Source organism: Rhineura floridana, chromosome 4 (assembly GCF_030035675.1).
Source record: "Rhineura floridana isolate rRhiFlo1 chromosome 4, rRhiFlo1.hap2, whole genome shotgun sequence".
Taxonomy (NCBI): Eukaryota; Metazoa; Chordata; class Lepidosauria; order Squamata; family Rhineuridae; genus Rhineura; species Rhineura floridana.
The window spans coordinates 210,207,784-210,228,850 of NC_084483.1; the positions used below are offsets into that span (position 1 = coordinate 210,207,784).

A 21,067-nucleotide genomic window follows, 5' to 3' on the forward strand; every position below is an offset into this window, starting at 1 on the left:
ATTTGAGGACCTTTTCTAGTTCTCTCACAGCTGCCCTGCCCAGTCCTAGCCTTCTTCTGATTTCTTGACTATTGTCTCCATTTCAGTTAATGACTGTGCCAAGGTATTGATAATCCTTGACAAGTTCAATGCCCTCATTGTCAACTGTAAAGTTACATAAATCTTCTGTTGTCATTACTTTAGTCTTCTTGACGTTCAGCTGTAGTCCTGCTTTTGTGCTTTCCCCTTTAACTTTCATCAGCATTCATTTCAAATCATTACTGGTTTCTGCTAGTAGTACGGTATCGTCTGCATATCTTAAATTATTGATGTTTCTCCCTCCAATTTTCACACCTCCTTCATCTTGGTCCAGTCCCGCTTTCCGTATGATATGTTCTGCGTACAGATTAAATAAATAGGGGGATAAAATACACCCCTGTCTCACACCCTTTCCGATGGGGAACCAATCGGTTTCTCCATATTCTGTCCTTACAGTAGCCTCTTGTCCAGAGTATAGGTTGAGCATCAGGACAATCAGATGCTGTGGCACCCCCATTTCTTTTAAAGGATTCCATAGTTTTTCATGATCTACACAGTCAAAGGCTTTGCTGTAATCTATAAAGCATAGGGTGATTTTCTTCTGAAATTCCTTGCTCCGTTCCATTATCCAACGTATGTTTGCGATATGATCTCTGGTACCTCTTCCCTTTCTAAATCCAGCTTGGACATCTGTCATTTCTCGCTCCATATATGGCAAGAGCCTTTGTTGTAGAATCTTGAGCATTACTTTACTTGCATTGGATATTAAGGCAATAGTTCGATAATTACTGCATTCCCTGGGATCCCCTTTCTTTGGAATTGGGATGTATATGGAACGCTTTCCATCTATGGGCCATTGTTTAGTTTTCCATATTTCTTGACATATTTTTGTCGAAATTTGGACAGATTCAGTCTCAGTAGCTTGTAGCAGCTCTATTGGTATGCCATCTATTCCTGGTGATTTGTTTCTTCCCAATATTTTGAGAGCAGCTTTCACCTCACATTCTAAAATTTCTGGTTCTTCATCATACGGTTCCTCCGTGAATGAATCTGTCATCCGGGCATCTCTTTTGTAGAGTTCTTCAGTGTATTGCTTCCATCTTCCTTTTATTTCATCTCCGTCAGTCATTGTGTTCCCCTGTTGATTATTCAATATCCCTACTCTTGGTTCAAATTTTCTTTTCATTTCTCTAATATTTTGCAATAGGGCTCTTGTTCTCCCCTTTTTGTGGTCCTCTTCAATTTCTATACAATAACCATTGTAATAGTTTTCTTTGTCCCTACATACTAGTTGCTGTATTGTTGCATTTAGGGTTCTGACCGTGTTTCTATCTCCTTTTGCTTTTGCTTTCCTTCTCTCTTTAACCATTTTGACATTATGATTGCTTTGTTCTTCTTCTTTAGCTTTACTCTGATTTTCGATACGACCAGTTCATGATCTGTACCACAGTCTGCTCCTGGTCTTGTTTTTGCACAAAGTATGGAACTTCTCCATCTTCTGCTACTAGTAATATAATTAATTTGATTCCTATATTGACCATTTGGTGATATCCATGTGTACAGTTGTCTTTTTGGTTGCTCAAAAAATGTGTTTGCAAGAAACAAATTATTGGCTTCACAGAATTCAATAAGTCTTTCTCCTGCTTCGTTTCTGTCACGTAAGCCCCATTTCCCCACAATTCCTAGTTCTTCTTTGTTCCCTACTTTTGCATTCCACTCCCCCATGATTATCATCATAATCTTCCTCTCAGCCTCATGAAAACCCTATTCATAGGGTTGCCATAAGTCAGGATCCACTTGAAGGCAGTGCATTTACATTTATGCAAGACTCAAACCATCCCAACCTTTGTGCACCAATCCTGGAAACAATCTGCCTCCCCCCCCCACCATCTACCTGGAAAGCATTTGGAGAGCCAGTGGCAGCCTTGCTGCATATTGAAGGCCTCTGAAGCTCACCCTGACATCAGAGACAATCTGCTACCCCTTGGGGCAGGGTTAGTGAAGACACCACATCTTCCCTTGGCTGCTCCCCTGGTTCTTAATAGACTTATTGCCAAAGCAGCACCAGTCAGTGCTCTTCCATTACTAGGAAACTGAACTGGCTCTGTAAAGAGGCTGCCCCAAGAATTTCCTTTTCATGCCAGGAAGTCAAGTGGGCCCTATGGTAAAGGTGTGTTTTGCACGTTTAGAACCTCTTTCTGGTTGGCAATTTGCATACCCTTCAAAAAGGTATTGTCTCACTTCAGCCTTCATGGGGCTACTTTGTTTCATCAGCAGAAAAACGTTTGGATGTAAATTTGTGGCAAGGACTGACAGCGACTGTGACCCAGTGAGAGAGCCATGGCTGGCCAGGGATTCAAACCCAGGCGTCCCTGGTCCATTCAAGCTGGGCACACTCTTTGCTACACCAGTCCTGAATCTTTACAATGAGTCAACATGTGCTTCCTCCTATGATAATTGGACTGTCCTTTGGTATGGAGGGAAGCTGAACAGAGTATTTTTTTTTTAATAACAACAAATTTGTGTAGAGCTAGACCTGCCTGGCTAGCTTGGCTGGAGGGCACAACATCTTTAAAGGGGGATGGTGGGCTTGAGGTGATATTGATGTAAAAGGCTGCAAAACAAGGAGGAAGGTGCAAAATTAGCCAGGGAGAGGAGGGCCTCTTCAGGAGCTGTCCCCAGGGGAAGCTAGCCCTTGGTACCTCCTTGATGGTCTTTTGATGCAGTGCAAAGACCCTATGCCAGCCTTCCCCAACCTGGTGCCCTCCAGATACTGGAACTGCAACTCCCATCATCCCCAGCGAGCATGGTCAGAGGTGATGGGTGTTGGAGTCCAAAACATCTGGAGCGCACCACATTGACTAGTAAATGTAAATGGACTGCCTTCAAGTCAATCCTGACTTATGGAGACCCTATGAATAGAGTTTTCAGGGTAAGTGGTATTCAGAGGGGATTTACCATTGCCTTTCTCTGAGGCTGAGAGGCAGTGACTGGCTCAAGGTTACCCGGTGGACTTCATGGCTGTGTGGGGATTAGAACCCTGGTCTCCCAGGTCATAGTCCAGCACTCTAACTACTATGCCACACTGGTTCTCTAATATGGAAATGGACTGCCTTCAAGTCGATCCTGACTTATGGCTACCCTACGAATAGGGTTTTCATGGTAAGCGGTATGCAGAGGGTGTTTCCCATTGCCTCCCTCTGAGGCTGAGAGGCAGGGACTGGCCCAAGGTCACCCAGTGAGCTTCATGGCTGTGTGGGGATTCAAACCCTGGTCTCCCAGGTTGTAGTGCAACACTCTAACCACTAAGCCACACTGGCTCACTAGTTAGTAAATACTATAATAAACCCATTGGGAACTGGCCTACCACCACATGTATGCTCACCTTCGCCAACCTGGCGCCCTCCAGATGTTTTGGACTATAACCCCCATTGGCTCCAGTCAACGACTAGAGCTGATGGAAGTAACAGCCCCAAACATCTAGAGGGCACCAGGTTGGGAAAGGCTGCTCTGTGGTGAGAAGCCTAGGCTCTGTGCGCCCCTTCCCCAGCCCATACTGGCCCATGGCGTGTTCTAAGAGCGCCTTACGTGCCACTGATGCGTTGCATTTGCCAGGTGAGATACTGGATGTTCTTGTCCAAGGTGTGCAGAGTGCGGTGTAGGCTCGGGTTCTCGTATGACCTAGGGAATAGAAGAGAGAGAGGGAGAAGTAGGAGTGGGGAGCACATGTTTGGGTGCTCTTTTTCCAAGTGACCACTGCAGTGTAGGAAGAGAGGAAGATGCCTTATATTGAGCCACACAATTGTCCCATCTAGCTTGGTATTGTTTACACTGACTGGCAGTGGCTCTCCAAGATTTCAGGCAGGAGTCCATTGGGGACTGACCCTGGGGCCTTCTGCATGCACAGCAAGTGCTCTGCCACTGAGCCCCAGCGCTCCCTCCTCCTCGGCTGCTTCTCACCCTTCCATCTGCTTCAGGAGGTCTCTGCCAAATCTGTCTCTCTCTCCCCCACCAGTACAATAATGGAATCATAGTGGAGTTGGAAGGGGCCTATAAGGTCATCAAGTCCAACCCCCTGCACAATGCAGGAATCCAAATCAAAGCATTCCCGACAGATGAATGCCTCCAGTGCTGGAGAGCCCACTACCTCTCTAGGGAATTGGCTCCGTTGTCGTATTGGTCTAAGAGTTAGGAAGTTTTTTCTGATGTCCAGTCAAAATCTGGCTTCCTGCAACTTGAGCCCATTATTCCGTGTCCTGCACTCTGGGATGATCGAGAAGAGATCCCGGCCCTCCTCTGTGTCCACTTGAAGAGTGCTATCATATCTCCCCTAAACATGCCCAGTTCTTTCAGTCTCTCCTCATAGGGCTTGGTTTCCAGTCCCCTGATCATCCTCATTGCCCTCCTCTGAACCTGTCCCAGTTTGTCTGCATCTTTCTTGAAGTGCAGACACCAGAACTGGACGCAGTATTCAAGATGAGGCCTAACCAGTGCTGAATAGAGGGAAACTTCACACACACCCCGTCTCTCTTCTGCTAGGGATGGCCCAAGACAGTTTGCTGAAATTGCATCCCCTACCCCTCCCACTCCCAGGTCAAGGTACAGAGTACCCATGTCCCCCCAAAATAAAAAGGGGGAGGGGGACAATGGATGCAGGAAAAAAGGCCCGGAGGAAAAAAGTTCTCAAAAAGCCAAAATGTTTTATTTTGCCCAACGCGTTTCAGAATCAAGAAATTCCTTCTTCATGGCAACTTACCAGCAAAGATGAACTTCTGTATCTTTGTCCTTTGCTGAAGCTGTTAACAGAAGTCAACCTTTGCAGCACGTTGCTGGTAAGAGGTGTAAATTCCCCCTGATGGAGGGATTTCTTAATTCCAAAACATGTTAGGTAACCCAAAACTCTGGATTGGCTAGACAAATTAGAAACTGCAAGGAAATTATTCTCAAATATTCCCAGTTCTTCCCCAGTCACCTCAGAGCCTTCTAATGCTCTCAGATGATGTGCTAAGTACATACTAAGGGGTTGATAACTGTGCTTTAGTTATTTATTAACAGAGCGGTTCATGACAAATGCTCTTGGAGGTCACTGATTCATAGGGTCGCCATGTCGTCATTGACTTGAAGGCACGTAACAACGACAACAACAAAGTCAAAAGATAACCACAAATGCTCCAAGATGAGGCCAGGCCTCCAGACTTCACGGATATCTGAACCAGGTGCCTCCATCTGCAATCATGAGGTTCCTACCCCGTCTTGCACGCCCATGAGAACAAAGCAGAAGGATGTGTGTGAGGGGTGCTTGTTTCCAGTAGAAGAAGGCGACCCACTGCATGGGGTGTGCAACTGGAACATAGGAAGAACCACAGGAAGAGCTGCTTTCTATGGAGTCAGACCACTGGTCCATCTGGGACCAGGAAGCTGCCTCTGTTTATTATTTATTTATTACATTTATACCCCACCTTTCTTTTAATGAAACCCAAAGCGGCTTACTTATGGTTCCCAAGCGGTCTCCCATCCAGGCACTGACCAGACCTGACCCTGCTTAGCTTCAGCAGGATACTGGCCTCATCTGCCCAGACCATACCCTGGGACCATTGTACCAAATTAGACTGTTGGCCCGTCTAGCTCAATGTTGTCCTCACTGACCAGCAGTGGCTTTCCAGAGTTTCAGGAAGGGAGTCTTTTCCAGGCCTACATGGAGATGGTGGGGACTGAATCTGGGGCCTTCTGCATGCAAGGCAGGTGGTCTGTCACTGAGCTACGAGGGCCCTTCCCCAAGTGGCACCTGAGTAGGACCCAAGATGGTGGCTGCTCACCTTCTTTCTGACTCTGTGCTTGTGTTCCATCTCCTTTCCGTGTGCTTGGTCTGCTTCTTCTTAAAACAAGGAGGAACCTGCCACAGAACAAGACATAAGAACATAAGAAGAGCCTGCTGGATCAGGCCAGTGGCCCATCTAGTCCAGCATCCTGTTCTCACAGTGGCCAACCAGGTGCCTGGGGGAAGCCCGCAAGCAGGACCCGAGTGCAAGAACACTCTCCCCTCCTGAGGCTTCCGGCAACTGGTTTTCAGAAGCATGCTGCCTCTGACTAGGGTGGCACAGCACAGCCATCACGGCTAGTAGCCATTGATAGCCCTGTCCTCCATGAATTTGTCTAATCTTCTTTTAAAGCCGTCTAAGCTGGTGGCCATTACCACATCTTGTGGGAGCAAATTCCATAGTTTAACTATGCGCTGAGTAAAGAAGTACTTCCATTTGTCTGTCCTGAATCTTCCAACATTCAGCTTCTTTGAATGTCCACGAGTTCTAGTATTATGAGAGAGGGAGAAGAACTTTTCTCTATCCACTTTCTCAATGACATGCATAATTTTATACACTTCTATCATGTCTCCTCTGACCCGCCTTTTCTCTAAACTAAAAAGCCCCAAATGCTGCAACCTTTCCTCGTAAGGCAGTCGCTCCATCCCCTTGATCATTCTGGTTGCCCTCTTCTGAACCTTTTCCAACTCTAGAATATCCTTTTTGAGATGAGGCGACCAGAACTGTACACAGTATTCCAAATGCGGCCGCACCATAGATTTATACAACGGCATTATGATATCGGCTGTTTTATTTTCAATACCTTTCCTAATTATCGCTAGCATGGAATTTGCCTTTTTCACAGCTGCCGCACACTGGGTCGACATTTTCATCGTGCTGTCCACTACAACCCCGAGGTCTCTCTCCTGGTCGGTCACCGCCAGTTCAGACCCCATGAGCGTATATGTGAAATTAAGATTTTTTGCTCCAATATGCATAATTTTACACTTGTTTATATTGAATTGCATTTGCCATTTTTCCGCCCATTCACTCAGTTTGGAGAGGTCTTTTTGGAGCTCTTCACAATCCTTTTTTGTTTTAACAACCCTGAACAATTTAGTGTCGTCAGCAAACTTGGCCACTTCACTGCTCACTCCTAATTCTAGGTCATTAATGAACAAGTTGAAAAGTACAGGTCCCAATACCGATCCTTGAGGGACTCCACTTTCTACAGCCCTCCATTGGGAGAACTGTCCGTTTATTCCTACTCTCTCAAAAAACAACAAGTGGTGCGGAAGACATGGCCTCCTCTACATGTTGCTGGATTCCAACTCCCATCAGCCCCAGTCAGAGTCCAGCAGGAACATTTGGAAAACCCAAATGGATCCACACTTCTCAGTGCCCAGAGCCAGAATCCAATACCTCGCCTGGATCCAAAGGCTGCATCTTTCTTACCCAGATTTCTTTCACTGTTTGGACAGTCCAGTTCCAGGCAAACAGCAACAAAAGGACCAGCAGCAGCAGCAGTAGCAAATGGCAGCTGTCTGGGATGACATTCAGCAGCATTGTCAGCATGGTCCTGGGGCAAGGCTGGAATATGAGCAGCTGCTCTGAACAGCCTCCAGGCTGGGAGTTTTCAGGGGGGCCCTCCTGAGGTCATGCTTGCATCACAAATGTCTTTTGCAGCCCACCCTGGTTGGCTCAGGGCCCCTCTGTGATCACCAGCCAGCAGCAGAATGGATTGCATTCATCCAGTCCTCTGTGCTAGGATGAGTGAGGAGTGAGAGAGGGCCAAATGCCCATCCAAAGAGTGGCTTCTGCCCCACAGCTGAGGGTTAGATTCCGAAATGAGAGGACCTGGGGCTCAAGCATGCCTGTCTTGAAGGAAGTCATGATCCCTGATCTGGGAAATCTTTTCCACTCACAGATGTGTGAAATACTCTCTATATATGCTCAGAGACAAAATCAGGTTTTGGACCATATCTGCTATAACCCTGAGGCTATTCTGTTCTAACTGGGGCTATTTAAAAGTTACAGTTACAGTCGTCTTAACATACGTGCAAGACTGAATGTCAGGCTGGAGATTGCCTGCTTTCTATTATGGGTGACACAACACAATTTTTAACCTTCACTAGTTTGGAATCCTGACAGTTGCAGGTCTTTGAATTAAAACTCTGACACACAGAACAGCTGAAATTCCTGACTTGTGTTGCTGGTAACTTTCTCCTACAGAAAGTGGAGGAAGCAGCTAGAGGATCAACTATCCCTGACTTAATTATAACCAACAGAGATGACTTAGTGGATGAAGTGGCAGTTACAGGAACTCTGGGGGAAAGTGACCACATTATACTTGAGTTCTTGATTTGAAAGGAAGCAAAAGCTGAGAGTAGCCATAAGCGCACCCTGGACTTCAGGAAAGCTGATTTTAATAAACTCAGAACAATGTAAGTAAGGTTCCATGGCAAGCCACCCTAACGAGAAAAGATAAAGGAGGAGAAGGAGGCAGCAGCAGAATGGAGATAAAGAACTGTGGAGGTGAAAGATGACAACGTGTGTGTGTGTGTGTGTGTGTGTGTGTGTGTGTGTGTTTGCACTTGGCACACAAAGTGGCCTCTACCACCCTCTCTGGCTACTGTGCTGCATTTGCAGTATTTTAACTTTTTTGCATCTCAGGGGAAAAAGTTTGCTTGGGTGAGTGTCCCTTAGTTGGTGGCAGGGCAGGGTCTGGGAGGTGGAGAGATTATGTTTGCTGGCTGAGGGGTGGGTGGGTTGCACTTGGTTTGATGTGCAAAGATCTGAGTAGCGGCCTCAGCCTCCCTCCCCACCACCCTTACCAGCGGAGTGACCACCATTGCTATCTTATGGATAAAAAGAATTATTCTACTACCTCTGTATGTGTGCGTTTACTTTTAATGTTGTTTTAGGCTACTTAGATGTGCAGCAGCCAAGGCCAGCACCTTGTAGGCGTTTTTTTTAAAGTAACTGAAATGTAATTGTAGTGATTATTTTGGAGGAAAAGCAAAGTAATCAGTTACTTTCAGAGCAATTGCAATTGTAACGGTAATTACTACTTTTTGAGCCATGTAACTGTAACTGTAATTTATTACTTTTTAAAAGTAATCTTCCAAGCTCTGACTAGGAGTGTGTGTTTTTAAGAGTTAACACACTGAAAAAGAATGATATGATGGGGAATATATATACACAACATTTATTTATAAAAATCCTTCTACACTGCAATTTCATAAAAAATACGTGTGCACAATAAAAACCCAATTAAACATTTAAATCAGATCACCAGATAACTATAACAGAAAGTGTTTATCTTAATTGTTTTGTTTCTCTCTATATCTGCAAATCGTCTGGAATATTAGTGGCATCAACAATAAAGAAAGTTTCTCAGTTGTGACTCAGGTTGGATTCCATCCTATCTAACAGCTCAAAATGTGTTCCAATTAGGTCCTGCAACCAAGTCCAAATTTCAAGGTTTTCACATATGCACAAACTGTGTTGGTGGGCTGGGTACCTACCATTGTCCTGTCTCTTTATACATGTAACAGAGTCATACCAAATAGTGACATTATTATCAACATTTGTTACCTGCCCTTCACCCAAAAGTCCCAGGGCAGGTTACAATGATTTAAAAATGTGACCTTAAAACAATTTTAAAACAACCTAAAATCCCAGAATAGGGTGGATCCTAAAAATACATGTCTCAGGTGTCAAAGGCCAGGGTAAAGAGGTGTGTCTTCAGCGTTTCCAAATGCACCTCAGTGGGGAGGGAATTCCACAACAGAGAATGCCCTCTCCCAGGCCACCGTCCGAGGTTCCAAGGGTAGAAGAACTATCAAAAAGGCCCCCTCTGCCAGGGCCGACGCCAGGCATGCCAGGCCCTTGGGCCCCAACACATGCACGCATGCCCTACCTACCTACCTTTCTCTTGAAGTGAATGCTGTCCACACTGTGCGCATATGCCTGCCATCAACCAAAATAGTGGCCGAGGCTTCCCTAATAGGCTGAGGCCTCCACTGCCATCTTGGTTGATGGCACCCATGCATAATACCTGCCATCAAGCAAGATGGCAGCAGGGGCATCAACTCCTTAGGGAAACCTTGGCCGCCATTTTGGTTGATGGCAGGCTTGCACCTGCAGCATGGCCAGCATTTACTTCAAGGGAGAAGTAGGTGAGGCATGCAAGTGGGCATTGCGGGCCTGCGCAGTAGTGGGGGGTGCCTGGGAGCTCCCTCTCTGCAATCCACGGCAGGGTCCCTAGCCGATGCTGCCACAGATCATGAAAGGGAGCGCTACCTACACACCCACCCAAAGGAGGGGCCCTTCAGGGACTGTCGGCCAGGGCCCGACCTGGCTACCCTCTGGCACTGACCCTGCCCTCTGCTGATCTCAACACCCAAGAGGGCCTATAGGAAAGGAGGCGGTCTTTCAAATATTTGAGACCTAAGTCACTTAGGGTTTTAAACATTAACGTGAGCACCTTGAACTGAGCCCGGAAATGAACTGGCAACCAATGCAGCTATTTTAATACAGGGGTAATATGAGATCTAAAGGGGACCCCAGCTGGTAATCTGGCTGATGCATTTTGGACCAGTTGAAGTTTCCAAGTCGTCTTCAACGGCAGCCCCATGTAGACCACATTGCAATAATCCAATCTGGAAGTTACCAGAGCATGGAGCACTGTGGCCATGTCTTTGCTGTCCAAAAGGGGCCAAACCTGGCAAGCCACCTGGAGCTGGAAAAAGGCACTCCTAGCCACTGAGGCCATCTGAGCCTCCAAGGACAATGTCGGATCCAGGAGCACCCCCTAGGCTGCAGACTTGCTCCTTCCAGGGGAGTACAACCCTGTCCAGAACAGGCCATCTCTCCACCTCCTGGACATGAGAACTCTAGACACGTAACACCTCTGTCTCTGCAGGATTTAGCCTCAATTTATTGGCACACATCCAGCCCATCACTGCCTCCAAGCACTGGACCAGCATCTCAACTGCCTCTCCTGGTTCAGTTGGGTGTCATCTGCATATTAATGACACCTCATTCCAAATTTCCTGAAGACAGCTTCCTGATTGTAAATAGCATGGGGGACAGCACAGGACAGCTCCCATAGTGCTGAACATTAGCTTCCCATAACTACTTTTTGGACGTGCCCCCAGAGGTACGAGCATAACCAGTGAACTGTGGACTGTGGAATTCTCTCCCTAGTGAGGTTCGGTCGGCTTCCTCATTATCGATTTTTCGTGCGCAGGTGAAGACTGTTCTATTTAGATGGGCTTTTAACTAATGTAGTTAGTTTTAACTTATGTTTATTTAATTTATTTTTGAATTGTTTAAAATGAATATCATGTTTATTAATTATTTCTGGTTTTTAATGTAAGCCGCCCTGAGTTCCTTGGAAAAAGGGCGGGGTATAAACTTTTTAAATAAATAAATAAATAAAACCCGTGTCCCCAACACCCACCTCCCTGAGACGCTCCAGAAGGATACCGTGGTCAAGAGTATCAAAAGCTGCCCAGAGATCAAGAGCTCGAGAGGGGTTGCATTCCCCCATTTCTCTCCCAACAGATGTCATCAGCCAGGATGACCAAGGCAGTTTAAGTGCCACGGCCAGGCCTGAAGCCAGACTGGAATGGATCCAAGTAATCAGTTTCCTCCAAGCATGCTTGAAGTCAGACCGCCGCCACCTTCTTGAGCACTTTGCCCATAAAGGGGTATCTGCCAGGGGGCAATAGCTGTTTAACACTTCTGGGTCCACAGAAATCCTCTCAAGGAGTGGACACGCCACTGCCTCCCTCAAGGCAGATGACACCTCTCCCTCCTCCAGTGAAGCATTAATAACTCCCTGGACCCACCCAGGCAGTCCCCTATGACTAGTTCTCAGCAGCCAGGATGGGGCAAGGGTCAAGGGGACGGGAGAACTCTAGACACGTAACACCTCTGTCTCTTCAGGATTTAGCCTCAATTTATTGGCACACATCAAAAGTATCAAAAGCTGCCCAGAGATCAAGAGCTTGAGTGGGGTTGCACTCCCCCATTTCTCTCCCAACAGATGTCATCAGCCAGGATGACCAAGGCAGTTTAAGTGCCACGGCCAGGCCTGAAGCCAGACTGGAATGGATCCAAGTAATCAGTTTCCTCCAAGCATGCTTGAAGTCAGACCGCCGCCACCTTCTTGAGCACTTTGCCCATAAAGGGGTATCTGCCAGGGGGCAATAGCTGTTTAACACTTCTGGGTCCACAGAAATCCTCTCAAGGAGTGGACACGCCACTGCCTCCCTCAAGGCAGATGACACCTCTCCCTCCTCCAGTGAAGCATTAATAACTCCCTGGACCCACCCAGGCAGTCCCCTATGGCTAGTTCTCAGCAGCCAGGATGGGCAAGGGTCAAGGGGACAGGTGGTGGGCTGCACTTCTTCATGCAGCTTGTCCACATCCTCAGGCTGCAATAATTGAAACTGATCCAGTATGGATGGAAAAGATGTATATTGCCTTAATTTGTGTACCAACTGCTGAATGGGTAGATAAATAATATTGGAGTACATTCACCAACTGTAGTTTTTCTTTCCTTTTTCCTAAAAAATACATGCTTTCTTGTTTTAGAGCTGGATCCAACAATCTTTGTGCTACTGAATTATATGGGTTTTTTTTTGTGTGAGATAGCCATAAAGCACTGTCAAGCACTGAAAAACTACTATAGAAATGGGAAAATATATTAATACAGTAATTGCAATCTTAAGGGGAAGCGCCTTGTTGGTGGTGGCTCTGCATCTGTGGAATGACTTGCCCTATTTTTCTTTTAGATGCCAGGTGAAATCTGCTGGATTAAGTCACGTTTATGATACTATAATGTTATTTATGTAACTACTGAGAATCTTTTGTAATGTTTTTGCTTACTATTTTTTTGTATTACCTTATTTTTTGTAAACTGCCCTGTGACCTTTTTTTTTTGTGAAGGGTGGTATAGAAATTCCTTAATAAATACATGAAAGGTAGGAAAACGTACTAATTTAAGGTCACAGAAACATTAGAAAACAAACTTGGGCATTCATCCTTTTTGTTGCCTATTGTTTTCAACAACCATCTTGTTTGTTAATCTGAACACTTAAAAGAAAATCGTTAAAAATATTTATAACGACAACGCTGCTGCTGCGTCTCCAGCCCTCTCAGGTCATAGCGACATTTTATTCGTACATAAAATGCCTCAAAGCGACTCACAGTTGCGATAAAGCATGTGAGAGATTCAAAACAGCCTCAAGAGAACAAAGCAGCATTATTTACTAGAAGGGGAACACGGCAAAAGGACGAGTGCAATGAAAAAGCGGCGGTTTTAGCCTGGGGGAGGCTTACACATGCCTCACGCGCTGTGTCCTTACACACACAGACATATGTTTATGTATATGGATATTGTAACGCTCAAGGCCAGGACTTACAGCACAATCCTCTGCAGGTTGACACAGAAGGAGGCCCCACTGGACTCAATGGGGCTCCCTCCCAGGAAAGGACGCACAGGATGGCAACCTTACAGAGCTACACAGGCTCCCTCTTCTTCCCCAAGCACAGTGCCATTGGGTTCAGGAAAGCCCTTGTTCACCTTTGACATTTTGGAGGGTCGGTTTCGGTCGGTATCGGGACAGGTCACCTTTCAGCACGAATGGCTTCACTGCAGAGGCTGCCAGTTTCCTCCCTTTTGTAGTCAGAATTTCTGTGCCTATGTTATTATTTGAAAGAACTTTTCTATATTGGATGTTGTGGGAAGGAGTGAATCTGCATGTCTCACAGAGGAGGTTGCTTGCTCTTAGGATCAATGTCAAAATAGAAGATACCTAAGAAGTTGCCTTATTCCAAGTCCATCTAGCTCAGTATTGCCAACACTGACTGGCAGCAGCCCGCCAGGACATCAAACAGGGTCTTTCCTTCCCAACCCTGCCTAGAGAAGCTGGGGATTGAGCCAGGACCTCTTGCAGGCACAGCAGATGCTCTGCCCCCCTGAGCCTTTTATATCTTGTATCTGTTCAGGGAGGGAGTGTTTGGTAGAATCAAACCCTTTTATTCCATCCTCCATGATGACAGACAGACCCTCCCATTGCATTCACCACTTAAGACACATATCCTGAGAAACAGGCAACTGAGATGAAAGCTGCTTCTCCTTGCTGATGCAACCAGAAAGTGTATGGGTAAGGGGTGGAGCGGCCTGTGTTGATCAAGTGAGCATGTGCAGTTTTCTAACCTGCTAGATTCTGCAGATGCAGCAGGCAAGCAGACTAAAATTCTTCATTTTTCCAGGACAACTGTGGTGTCCTGCATTGGCTAAGAACAATGGAAGGCGGGAATTAGGGTTGCCAGGTCAGAAGCATCCCAAACCCTGAAATTTCAGGTACGGTACGGAGGGGGTACTCCTGAGTGATGTCAGAGGGTGCACCTGAGTGATGTCATAGGGATGGGCCCTAGTGCTGTCATTAAGCATGATACATTAAGCATCAATCACAGTTGTTTAGAGCATACAAGGAAAAAAACCACATTTCTCTGACTGGAAATTAAGATAGAAATCTTAGCTAAAATATGGAGCCCGGGTAGGGAACATTTAATCTAGCCCATTTGCTTTCAGCAAGAAGGGTTTAAGTGCCCCAGGCCAGGCCAGTGACCAGAAGGCCATTGTAGGAAGAAAGGAGCCTAGTGTTGTGGAGATGTTAGATGGAAACACTCAGGAGTAAAGATGGATGCCCCCGAAGGCTGCAATTCTAAGCACACTTATTAAGGGACTAAGCACCATAGAAGTCAACAAGACTTACTTCTGAGTAGATATAGTATGGATTGTGCTGTTGGCAAACCTTGACTAGGGATCCTCTGCAAAGACATCCATATCCAAGCAGGGTTGGCAACCCCCTGCCTGCAGTGCCCTGCCCGTCTTTTAACATGACTGCTCCAAAATTCTTAATGTTCACCGCCCAGAGAGCTGTTGCTAGTCGGGCGGTATATAAGCTTAATTAAATAAAATAATTAAATAAAATTAACAGATTTGACCCTTCAGAAACAGGTCTGAGAAATGAGTAAGGGTAAGAAGATTCTCTACCCTTTCTGTCTACCCTGTGGGCTGCTATAAACTCACTTTGACAGCCAACCCAATTCCATTGAGCAATAATGGCCAGAGAGAAAACACACATGATTTCATAGGCAGCAGTTTGGGAACAACAGTTGTAGCCACACTTCCAAATACGTGAATTCTCTTTTACCACTATTGGGCAAGAAACAAACTCATGCAACCGACAAGGTGCATCATCAATGGGTTTAAGGGGGTTGACCTGACCACATGGAACCACTGCTATTGCCTCTATGGCTGTGACGGAGTGAGGTTAAAGATAAGTGAAATGCAAATAGAAAAAACAACAACACAGAAGGCAGTAACACTTTCCTAAATGCAATACCATACCAACCACAAGAAGATTCCTATGAGTAAGGCAGAAAACTCAGCATCCCACAACCAGTCAGGATTCATAACCAAAAACCCAAACTAAAATAATCCTAGCAGCCAGTCAGCCAAGGTCACAGAAATTCCATGCAGCACAACCTGTCCTGGGGACTGCAGTTAACGTAGAATGCTGCAGCACAATTGCTGACATGAGTGAGATCCTATGAGCACATTACACCTCTGCTCTGAAATCGGCATTGGTTGCTGATTTACTACTAGGCCAAGTTCAAGCTGTGCTTTCCATGTTATGGGTGCCACATAGTACTTGTTCTGTAAGAAATCAGTCCTTTTGTGTGGCCGCACCTACGCTTTGGAACTCCTTGCCTATTCACATTAGGCAGACGCCTCTTTTCAGCACCTGCTAAAATCAGTTTTCTTGAGGCAAGCCTCTCCAGGCATGTAGAAGCTATTGTGTTTTTAAATGTTTTTAACTCATTGTTGGTTTTATTATTTTGAATGTTTTTAAATATCTGTCCTTAATGCTTTTGCCAATAATTTTATTGTTTTAATTCTTTCTGTCAACCGCTTTGAGATTTTTTACAATAAAGCGGTATATAAATGTTGTAAATAAAAATACATAAATAAATGTTGGAGTCACTGTGGCCCTTCAGTCTCTTCCCACTTTTAGGAACCAAGGAATCTGCCTTATACTGAGTCAGGCCATTTCGTACCATCTAGCTCAGTACTCGTGACACGGACTAGCATTGGCTCTCCAGGATTCCAGGCAATAGTCTTTTCCAGGAATTGAATTTTGGACCTTGAATGCAAAGCATGTGCCCTACCGATGAGCTACAACCCTCCCCGTTTAAAAACATATCTTTTAAAATTGTTCTTTGCAATTCACTTGAATGCACATCATACCTAGGCCAGATCCACAGCATTTATTTATAGCACATTCAACACACATTTGAAGCACATGAATCCCACCACAGAATCACGGGAGTTGACTTGAGGCGTTCCCCTCACAAGAGGCGCGCCCCCGCGGTCGGGGACGGGAAGAGGCAACGCCTGCACGACCGAGACGACTGCACACGCGCACGCACACATCCGCCCGCCCGCTAACACGCTTGCTTGGAAGGCCGCGCGGAGATCCCGCCCGCTCCAGGTCCGGCATAGTGCGCATGCGCCAGCCGTGAAGGCTGGCCTAGCTAGGAAATCCGGACCCAAGATGGAGGAGGAAGGTGGCGGCGTGTGTGCGTGGAGGCTGTGCTTTTCATTCGAGCTGCGCGTGCGCACGGCTGCTTCAGCTCCTCCCGCTGCTGATCCTTCCTTCCGCCGAGGGCGGAGCCTCCTGTCGAGACCTGGTTGGCTCCGCCCCCGGCCCGGTCTTTTCCCAGGCGATGGGCGGGGTCGTGCTGTCAGTTGGCGGGCAGGCTGAGGAGGCGGAGCGGCGGTGGAGGGAAGGGGGAAAAGGAAGGCGTTGTCACGTGACAGCTAAAGGATTTCCCAACATGGCGACTGGGGGAGCCGCGAGCCGCAGGACTTAGTCGCCGCTGCGGAGGCCGAGGCCCGCCCTTCCTCTCCTTCCTTTCCCTCCCGCGAGAGAGACATTCTCGGCCAGCTGCCCGGCAGTCCTCGGGCACGCCCCCTCCCCTCGCGCCTTCATTCATTTCCTCGCTCGCTCCCGCCGCTGCCCGGCCGCCATGAGGGAGAAGGGCCGCAAGAAGAAGGGCAGGACCTGGGCAGAGGCCGCCAGGACGGTACGCGGGCGCGGGGGCTGGGAGCGGAGTGGAGGGGGCGCCGCCCCTGGGGAGGGGGAAGGCAAGGCAACCCCACCACCATCTACCCTCCCTCACACTTCCCTTCCTCGCTGCCTCCCGCCTTTATCCCGCCGTCACCTCCGCGTTCAAAGCTCCCTTATCAGGAGGAGTTCCGGGGGCGAGAAGGGCCAGGGCTCTCCTCTGCCTGGCCCCGCAGTGCTTCTCTAGAAGGAAAAGGCCCTCCGCGGAGCCACCCCTCCCGGGGCGGGACCCTCGTAATAGAGCGCTTTGGACGGAGGGCCAGCCACGTTTTGGGGCGGCGGGAGGAGGGGTGTCTCGAGCAGAGAGTGACGTATTCTTTTAAAGGTACAAAAGGCCTCTAACGTGTCAAGGACTTGCTGAACGTGTGTGTGTGTGTTTCTTCCCCGCTTACTTCTGTTTGAGGCCTTGCACGAACTCCAGATATTGGGTAATTCAAAAACTGCTGTTGGCTTAACTACAACTGCGAGTGGAAACGAAGAATATTTCAGGAATATTGTTCTTTCTTAGTGAAATCTATGGAAATTTATTATTATTATTGTTGTTGTTGTTATTATTATTATTATTGCCTGCTCTCCATTATTAGGTCCCAGGGTAACAGAAATTTAAAATACAGTGTTTGTTACTTATGTGACTGAATGTTTTGGAACTCTGTGACAATGATTTGTCTTTTTTCTTTTTGTATTTTAAAAGATTGGATTGTGAGCCAATGCAGGTGGAGGAGGGGGGAGCAGGAAGCTGCCTTCTGAAGTAGCTACTTCTCTGAGAAAGGAGGGACTATGGAATCTTACCTGCCCAGTCAGTTGTGGTAATCTGTAGTACCCCAGGTGTAACTTGGCAGGGCATTGCACTGGCTTTCATGTCACTGAGGTAATATCTGAGCCACTTTGAGCTTTTCAGAGGAGTGGTATATGGTAAAAACCTTGCATTTTACTATTCTTGATAGAAAGGACTCCTGGTGATTGCAGAGTGCCTGTAAGGAAAACTGACAACTGAGATGACTGTGCATTCTGGTACTCTTCACTCATCACATAATGAAATGGACAAGCAAAAGAAAGACACCCTAAAGAGGCATGGTTGTGAACAAACCAAAATGCTCATTTTCCTCAGTTGCTTTTACACCTCTCATCTTGGCAGACTATTTGAATCTTGTGCCCTTTTCTGGCATAAAAAACCTTAACCACTACATCACACTGGTTCAGTCAGTTTTAGGTGCCATGCAATTCTATATTCTATATTCCTACTCCAGGTGATATGGGTGCTGTGGATGTTATAAAATCTCCATTTCACAACAGCAGCTCTTTGTGAGAGGCTCTTCATAGGCATGTCCACATGTGCAGACCTCTTTCTCTCCCTTCTGCAAGAAGTGGCTATATCTCAACGATAAGCACATGCTTTGCATGGAAAAGGTGTAGGGCTCAGTCTTTGGCATGTTCTGCCAAGGCTGGGGATGCTTCCTTCTGAAACTGCTGCCAGTCAGTACTGAGCTATATGGCCCAGAGACCTAAACTGGGACAGGTTCTGAGGAGGGCAACAAGCATGATCAGGGGACTGGAAACAAAGCCTTGTGAGGAGAGACTGAAAGAACTGGGCATGTTTAGCCTGGAGAAGAGGAGACTGAGGGGAGATACAATTGCACTCTTCAAGTACATGAAAGGTTGTCACACAGAGGAGGGCCGGGATCTCTTCTCGATCGTCCCAGAGTATAGGACACGGAATAATGGGCTCAAGTTGCAGGAAGCCAGATTTCGACTGAACATCAGGAAAAACTCTAACTGTTAGAGCCATATGACTATGGAACCAGTGACCTCAAGAGGTAGTGGACTGTCCGACACTGGAGGCATTCAAGAGGCAGCTGGACAGCCATCTGTCGAGAATGCTTTGATTTGGATTCCTGCATTGAGCAGGGGGTTGGACTTGATGGCCTTATAGGCCCCTTCCAACTCTACTATTCTATGATTCTATGAAATATAAGTATTCCTCTGTTCTCTCCCAAGATATTGGAACTGTAGTTTGACTCCATCCTCTTTTCCCTGCTGCTTGAGCACCAGGTCTGTTAATGGTGGAACAGCCTATTCAACCAAAAAGTACTTGCTACTCCAGAAAACTCTGCTGATGGCAAGCATCTGTGATGACTGCTGCGCACTAAGCTTCTAACAGCCAAATCCTGTACTGAATCACAAATGCCTAAGCTCTCTGCTCTAGCTGCACAGGCTTGCAGCCTAACTTGCATTAATCCCTGCTGTATGTGTGAACAGCATTTAGCTAAATGCATGCAAATAATAATAGCTTTCAGATACCAGTTAACAAGATAGTTCTTCAGAAGGCACCAAAACACCTCATGCCATTTTAATATCAGCTTTTTTCACTTCCTGGATAATCAGTAGTTAAAGCTCATTAACTAAACATTTTAAGTGGGTGCACACTCAAATTTTGATTGTCAGTAACATGTCCATCTTTTCCACCACCATCTGAGTAAACAAACACACTAACATCCATAGTTCTGTTTCAGAAAAATCAGGTCCAGACAATGTGCAAGATGTTTCTGTCTCCTGGGCCGGCCAGGGTGTATCTCCGCGCACATTAGTTCCTGGAATTGACAAATGTCTGTTCCCAGAAGGTTCATTATGGAAGTTTTAATAGGTCTGGAGGTCTGCTTGTGCACCTGAGTCATTCTAGAATTCAGTGACAGTAGTAGAAGAAAACTCAAAAGGAAAAATGGTTCATTAAGTTGTTGGTATGTACTTTTTTATCATCTGGTTGAATCATCTGCAGAAAACGGCAACACAAACCAGTGGGCTGGAGCAGTTGCCCCATGAGGAAAGGTTATAACATTTGGGCTTTTTAATTTTTTTAAAAAAGGCAAGTAATGGAGAACATGATAGAGGCTTGTAAAACTATGTGTGATGTGAATTTGAGAGTAGTTCTTCCTCTCAATACTAGAACCTGGGGTCATGCAACAAAGCTGAATGATAGTGATTCAGGGTGGACAAAAGGAAGTACTGCTTCACACAGTGCATAGTTAAACAATGCTATTTGCTACATGGAATAATGGGCTCAAGTTGCAGGAAGCCAGATTTTGACTGGACATAAGGAAAAACTTCCTAACAGTTAGAGCGGTACGAAAATGGAACCAATTACCTAGAGAGGTAGTGGGCTCTCCGACACTGGAGGCATTCAAGAGGCAGCTGGACAGCCATCTGTCGGGAATGCTTTGATTTGGATTCCTGCATTGCACAGGGGGTTGGACTTGATGGCCTTATAGGCCCCTTCCAACTCTACTGTTCTATGATTGGTAGTGACTACCAATTAAAATGGCTTTAAAAGGATATTGGACAAATTAATGGCTATTAATAATGGTTATATTCTGGGACTTCCGGGAAGGGTGACTTAGCCTGTGCCTGCTTTTGAGACGGGCTCCTGCCTCAAAAGAAGCTTATTCAGATATATCAGTCAGTTTTTTCTTTTTTTTTGACTGATTAAACTTCTCCCGGGTAGGGAGAAACGAAGAGATTAACCTCAAAGCCTATTTTTGTTGGGACGACCAGATCTCATTAATTTATGGGACGAGGTCCAGCCGACGAAGGTGGGACGGATTTTCAACAGCAAGCTCTATCTGTTAAAGCGAACGTTCATCTTATCTTCTAAGAGAGAACGCACTAACAGGCAAGCACCCTTCTTTCTATATTTTTCTTTTACTTGACTTAAATTGTTGCTGTTTAAAAGAGATTTGCCAGATTGATCGGTTTTTGACATCTCACTGGGGAGCCGTAACTTCTCTCTGCTACGCACTAATTAATAGCTTATCTCTGTTTTTGTTGCAAAAAGCTGTCCTGGATTTGCATTCTAAAGATACACACAGAAGAGGGATTTCTATTCCAGATTTTTATTTTGAAAAATATTATACTGTTTTGAGACTACTCTCTTTTTGGTCTATTTTATTTTGACGAATCTGTTTCTTGACGATTGCCATTAATTGTTTCGATCCTGGGAACTGCATTTTGTTTACTTAACTATTGGAGAGATAAGGCTGTCTGCTC

At 46.2% G+C, this 21,067-nt stretch overlaps 2 protein-coding genes across 2 annotated transcripts in view; one reads left to right on the plus strand and one right to left on the minus strand.

Moving 5' to 3' along the window:
* LOC133384232 (uncharacterized) overlaps window positions 1–21,067 on the minus strand; it is a 65,069-nt gene that overhangs the window by 4,417 nt on the left and 39,585 nt on the right. The window contains exons 3-5 of the mRNA XM_061626147.1: window positions 17,127–17,345; window positions 5,835–5,911; window positions 3,607–3,699 (exon numbers count right to left, since the gene is read on the minus strand). Of these exons, the coding sequence (XP_061482131.1) occupies window positions 3,607–3,699; window positions 5,835–5,911; window positions 17,127–17,345 (389 nt within the window). The remainder of the gene's footprint in view (window positions 1–3,606; window positions 3,700–5,834; window positions 5,912–17,126; window positions 17,346–21,067) is intronic.
* ASXL2 (ASXL transcriptional regulator 2) overlaps window positions 16,657–21,067 on the plus strand; it is a 110,829-nt gene continuing 106,418 nt past the window's right edge. Inside the window, exon 1 of the mRNA XM_061625913.1 lies at window positions 16,657–16,988. Coding sequence (XP_061481897.1) covers window positions 16,932–16,988 — 57 coding nt within the window. The 5' untranslated portion in view covers window positions 16,657–16,931. The remainder of the gene's footprint in view (window positions 16,989–21,067) is intronic.